Raw genomic sequence first — 5,643 nt, 5'->3', positions numbered from 1 at the left:
TAGAGCTCCAACAGGACCGGGTTTAGAGCTCCAACAGGACCGGGTTTAGAGCTCCAACAGGACCAGGTTTAGAGGTCCAACAGGACCGAGTTTAGAGCTCCAACAGGACCGGGTTTAGAGCTCTTAAATACTTAAATGTTTCTGCGTTGGCTCCATGCATCAGATTACCTGAGTCAGCGTCCATGGGAATGAGTCCCTCGGGGGACGTGCTTTGGACCACAGGAGACACCACGGCAGAGATTCTGTAGCAGACAGAAACCAGTTCTGACACCAGGAGTCTCCAGCGCTCCGTCTGCCTCAGACTCCTGAATACAGAGAGGATGAAGTGATGAAACGCTCTCCCTCCAGTCACAGAATAAAGTCCTGTTCAGGTTCCAGAACTCACTCCGGGCTCAGACTCTGCAGGACCGCGGTGATGCAGTGAGTTCTGCCGTAGAGAGGAAACGAAGCCGCCGCCTGCAGAAGAGACGACTCGGCTCTGAAGACCTCCGACTGCAGACAGAGCAGCAGGAACCGGACCACTGGAAACACAAACAAAGACCGGTTCTGAAAGGTTCTGTTCTGGCTCTGAAGACACACAGGTTGGACCCCAGTTCTAAAAAGTTGGGATGTTGTTTAAAATGAAAATAAAAACTGAATAAAGTGATTTATTAGAATACAGATCAAATGTTTAAACTAAGAAACCATTTTCAAGAATTTATTTTTTTAATAAAACTTGTTCCAGATGTTTCCCTCTGTGCAGCTTCTCCTCTTCTCCCATCAGTCTGTAAACATCTGGACCTGAGGAGAGGCCCATTCTGTCTGTAGAGGATTTCCATCTCTTTCAGGCCTGGAGTTGTAAACTAACAGAACGGTTCTGTTGTGTATGAGTGGACCTTACCAGCCAGAGAATTGAGCTCGAAGACGAGCTCTTTCGAGGCCGGATCTGGTGGGGTGGAGACCTGGAGGTCCAGGCCCTGATCCTGAGCGCAGCGCAGCAGAACCGGGATCAGTTCGGACTGATGGAGCAGCAGGTTGAAGAGGTGGGCCGCTGTAACGCTATCAAAAGGTTTGGTGCTGGTGCTGAGGTCCAGAGCGGTGTGAAGAACACGGTACATTCTGTCTGGGTCCTGGAAACACAAACAGCTGATCACCTGAAGACCAGGATGGATGAACGGTGCTGACTGTGCGCCGTGTTCCACGCATGAAAACCAACTGTGTAAATACACAAACGTCTGAGCGGTTTGTCGAATGTCTCAAACTACAAAGTGCTGAAACTCACCTAAACCCACTGAAATATGATTCATTGATAAGATTTTATGAACTCGATGTTTTCTCACGAGTTTGAAGCTGAACGATGAAACTGAACCGTATTTAACCTCTTATAACATACAACACACCTCAGAAATGATCCACACAGCTCAACCTAATAGAAACTGAAGTTTCCTCCATTTTTGTCTCATGTCGATGTAAACACGGTGAGGCGATCAGACAGCCGCGGAGCAGAAAACACATGTGAATCATCTCGTTTCTCTCTGAGAGGAAACGGTGTCGGATCAGCAGGTTAATTTAGAACACGTCAGGTGTGATGATTCCTGAGGTCGGCAAGCTGTAGATAATGACACATGGCTATAAATAATTGAATAAAGCTGTGTGTAATTGTGGAACAATGGCAGCTTTGGTGAGAGTTTAAGGGATCAGACCGAGCTGCTGACACATGATGATGTCTGGTTTATTATCTGGTTCAGAGACCCAGGACCATTCTGCTGGACCTCTGAGCTGATCTGGGTCCAGCCTTACACAGAGAAACTAGGAGGAGCCGTGAGTGGCTGGTGCCAGTCCTCTCCACGCTGGGTTCAGCCTTTCAGAGCCTTTCAGGGGGGTCGGACTGACAGTCGTCCCTGAGCACAGGGTGGAAACCTGCTGTGCATTTATATTCATTTAATTTAAGTGAGAGGACAAGGCGGTCCAACAGCACCTGCAGCTGCGCTCTGTTCCATTTAAATTAGGATGCATGAATGAAAGGTGCACAGAAACGCACATTTGCACAGGTTCATGCCTCTGAATAGTTTTGTGTGTACACACTTTTCAAATTTTGTCCATCTGTCTTCACAGCATCTACACCTGAAAACTCGTCAGACTCAGCCGGAGTCCGTCAGACTCACCTGGAGTCCGTCAGACTCACCTGGAGTCCGTCAGACTCACCTGGAGTCCGTCAGCAGATGGAGGAAGCTGCTGCAGTAACAATGTGGCCAGCTGTTTGACTTCCAGGAAGTTGCTGGCCACGCAGTAGAAGATGTTCTGAGCATGTGCAGGAGTCACCATCTCACCCAGAGCGAACACATCGGGCTCTGAAGAGGACAGGAGGGGACAGAGAGGAGGGGACGGAGAGGAGGGGACACACATGAGGACAGAAACACTGAACACCAAATATCTCTGAGAGGATCGAAACAACATTCCTCTGATTTACAGACAAGAAGATTTCTGCTGAAGCGTTGAAGACGGTCAACACAGCTGCTGCCTCAACAACCACCAGACTGAAGAGCTGAATCAATACTGACCTTCGATGTAAAAACTGTAGAATAAGACTACAGACAGTTAGAATAAGAAGAGTTAGTTTGTAAAAATGCTGAGACAGCTGAAAGTATTACTGAGTAAATCAGAAGATGAACTTTCAGGGAGGAAGTCAGAAGCAGAGAAGGTGAGTCAGTCAGATCCTAAACCTCTGAAATGTTGCAGACAGTAAAAACAATCTGCTTCCAGAGGACAAGGTAAAAATCAGAGACAATAATTATCTTCAGCGTGTTAACTGATGAGAGGAGGAGTACCAGCTGAGAAGGTGAAGATCTGACCCAGCAGATTCAGTAATTTCAGGGACATGAGGCATTTAGAGAACGAAGATCCAGGAAGCAACACTTCCAGCAGCTTCTCACACAGCCAGCGCACAAACTCCTGCAGAGACAAAAGGAACTCGAGTTTCCTTCCGTTCAGATGAGTCTCAGCTCAGAGGATCCTTGTTTCTGTGGATTACCCTGTATCTGTGGAGTGTTTGCTGGTCCCTGTCTCTCTGGTCCTGGTCCTGGTCCCGGTCCTGGATCAGTCTCTTCTGCAGCAGCTGAGTGCTGTCTCTGACTCTGCACAGTAACTGTGAAGGAAAACATTTAAAATGAAAGTTTTCCGTTAGGATCACAGGATCAACCTCCCAGCAGCAAACGCCACCTTCTTCATCAGGCTAACTGTCTGCTGTCTGACACCCGCTGATTGGATGTTAAGGTTTGGTGGGAGGAAGTGGCGGATCAGGTCCATTTCCTGTGAGGTCAGAACCTCGGTGCTCCGGTGGCTCTCACACACCAGTCCCAGAGCGTCCATCCTCACCTGGAGACAGACACCATGTCAAACAGAAAGATGGCCAGAGCAACGTTCAGATGAAGGATGGAACTCACCTGGTCGTGTTTGTGGATCAGAACCTGATGCAGCAAGGAGACTGGTACCAGTCCTCCCCACAGACCCTCTTCTGTTGAGGCCATCAAGCCTTGGCTCCGGGCGGCTCTCAGACACGTGATCAAAGCTCCCCGTGCCCCTCGACTGCCCGAAGGACCTGAAGAAATGAAAAAAGAACAAAAGTCGGACATCGTTCTGCTGAAATGTAACCCCAGTTATTCTGAGGGAACGTCAGAGAGTCCTGGACCTGCTCTGCAGAGTGGAGGATCCTGCAGGACCTGCACCATGTGAGCCAGACTGGACGGGCTGCAGCGAAGCAGCTTAGGCAGGAAGTAGTCCAGGATGTAGGTAGTCTGGTCCAGCTTTGTAAGGCACAGAACATTTAGCAGCGGAGTCACCCAGGTTTGGTGCCAGCTCTCCATCCAGTCCTCTGAAGAGCTTGCTGAAGCCTCCAGCTGCTCCTTGTGGCTCAGGAACAGCTTCTCCAGCAGGTCACTGGCATAAGGAGCCAGGGTCTGGTCCCCCATCAGGCTCAGGAGGTCTGAAGGCAGCTGGGGCTGGATCTCCAGCAGGAACCGGGCCCCGTATAGCTCCACCAGGCAGCCCAAAGAGCCATACTTCCCCCTCAGGTGCCATTCCAAGCTCAGCAGGTTGGAGGTGAGCTCAGTGATGTACGGATCTTCTGCCGGGTCTCTGATGGTCCGGTCAGTGCAGCGATGGAGCAGGAGGAGGTTCCGGAACAGGGAGCGGGTCTGATGGCGGACTCCATCCAGAGGATGCTCCCAGTGGGAGTAAATGTGCTCCAGCAGGTGTCTCTGCAGCTCCGAGCCTGCACCGAGGGACACCTGAAGGCTGGGAGGACAGAGGGATGTCTCCTCCTGGAGACAGTCCAGAGCAGCACTGCTCCACAGGGTCAAAACCCGGGCCACCACCATGGCGGTACTGGACTCTTTTACACTAACAGGAAGACAAACAGACATCTTTACAGTTCATTTCAAGACATTTGGGTCTTTAAGTCCCACAATGGGCGAGTGTTACCTGACGTCCAGGTCCAGGAGAGTCTCTGGGACCAGCAGCAGCAGGTCTTCCCACTGCGGCCCTGTGAGGGCCCCTTTCCAGCTCAGCATAGCCAGAGCTCCATGACACAGATACAGCGAAACACCCGGAGGACGTCCTCTGGACCACAAACCAGAACAGGTCTGCTTTAACCAATCAGGAGCCGAGTTCAAAGCCTGAAGTGAACCACGCAGCAAACTGCAGACCTGAAACACACCAACCACACAAACACCTTACAGGTACCAGAACACCTGGGCACTGATGAAGCCAACCAAAATGAAGACTTTTAGACTCATTTTCCTTTACAGGATCACAAACATTAACTTCAGGTTTGGTCCAGAACTCACCACAGAAGCAACCTGGTCTCCAGAAACCAGAACAGATCGGACCAGCAGAACCACAGCCATACCTGCTGTACTCTGAACCGACTGGACGAAGTCCTCTACAGGTGGAGACATGAGACATCACAATAAAATGCTCTTTAAATGTTACTCATTCTATTCACTTAAAAATCATTCATAAATGTATAAAGTGTCTTTTTGCACTAAAAATTCGGCTGCTACTGTACAAAATAATGTAAAACGGTAAATATTTCTTATTCTGTCCATCCTACTTTAGTATCATATTGCACTTTATTTAAAACTGTTGGTAAATAAAGGAACTGCAAAGTAAGAATTTCATGCTATATGCTGGGCATGTGACAATAAACTCTTGAATCTTGAATTTACTCAGATTTTATTTTCTTACCATCAGTCAGGATGTGGATGTAGCAGCTCAGAAGACCAACTAATGTGTCCTTCAGCTTCCTGTGGTCCGAATCTGCCTGCAGAGCTTCACTGAGCAAGTCCTGAGACCTCTGAAGGACCAGCATGGAGGTCTTCACTGCGGCGAGGCACCACTGCATCAACTGGGCCTGGGCAATATGACGGCCTGCAAGACCCCTGAGACACCAGCAGGGGTCAGCAGAGACACGAACCAAAGACAAGACCCCTGAGACACCAGCAGGGGTCAGCAGAGACACGAACCAAAGACGAGAGGAAAGGGTTTCTGAACATGAGAAGTCCCACAGTCCTTCCTGTTTGTCCTACAGACCTGAGGTCCACAGTCTCTCCTGTTTGTCCTACAGACCTGAGGTCCACAGTCTCTCCTGTTTGTCCTACAGACCTG

General features: G+C 49.6%; 1 protein-coding gene and 1 long non-coding RNA gene across 4 annotated transcripts in view; both read right to left on the bottom strand.

The window, feature by feature from the left end:
* thada (THADA armadillo repeat containing) overlaps positions 1–5,643 on the bottom strand; it is a 52,128-nt gene that overhangs the window by 41,473 nt on the left and 5,012 nt on the right. For all 3 annotated transcript variants that reach the window (XR_005232638.1, XM_025002640.2, XM_017440556.3), the window contains exons 8-19: positions 5,224–5,417; positions 4,824–4,918; positions 4,459–4,682; positions 3,668–4,377; positions 3,423–3,577; positions 3,199–3,354; positions 3,011–3,124; positions 2,808–2,931; positions 2,185–2,330; positions 881–1,109; positions 386–521; positions 169–305 (exon numbers count right to left, since the gene is read on the bottom strand). Coding sequence is in view for 2 of the 3 variants with exons in the window: in XM_025002640.2 (XP_024858408.1) it covers positions 169–305; positions 386–521; positions 881–1,109; positions 2,185–2,330; positions 2,808–2,931; positions 3,011–3,124; positions 3,199–3,354; positions 3,423–3,577; positions 3,668–4,377; positions 4,459–4,682; positions 4,824–4,918; positions 5,224–5,417 (2,420 nt within the window). In the remaining variant the exon portion in view is untranslated. The remainder of the gene's footprint in view (positions 1–168; positions 306–385; positions 522–880; positions 1,110–2,184; positions 2,331–2,807; positions 2,932–3,010; positions 3,125–3,198; positions 3,355–3,422; positions 3,578–3,667; positions 4,378–4,458; positions 4,683–4,823; positions 4,919–5,223; positions 5,418–5,643) is intronic.
* LOC119616671 overlaps positions 5,559–5,643 on the bottom strand; it is a 1,852-nt gene continuing 1,767 nt past the window's right edge. The window contains exon 2 of the long non-coding RNA XR_005232639.1: positions 5,559–5,640. This is a non-coding gene — a long non-coding RNA (uncharacterized LOC119616671). The remainder of the gene's footprint in view (positions 5,641–5,643) is intronic.

The sequence above is a fragment of the Kryptolebias marmoratus genome, linkage group LG22 (genome assembly GCF_001649575.2).
Source record: "Kryptolebias marmoratus isolate JLee-2015 linkage group LG22, ASM164957v2, whole genome shotgun sequence".
Classification (NCBI taxonomy): domain Eukaryota; kingdom Metazoa; phylum Chordata; class Actinopteri; order Cyprinodontiformes; family Rivulidae; genus Kryptolebias; species Kryptolebias marmoratus.
The sequence above is the reverse complement of the archived record's forward strand: the minus strand, read 5'-3'. Positions and strand labels throughout refer to the sequence as shown.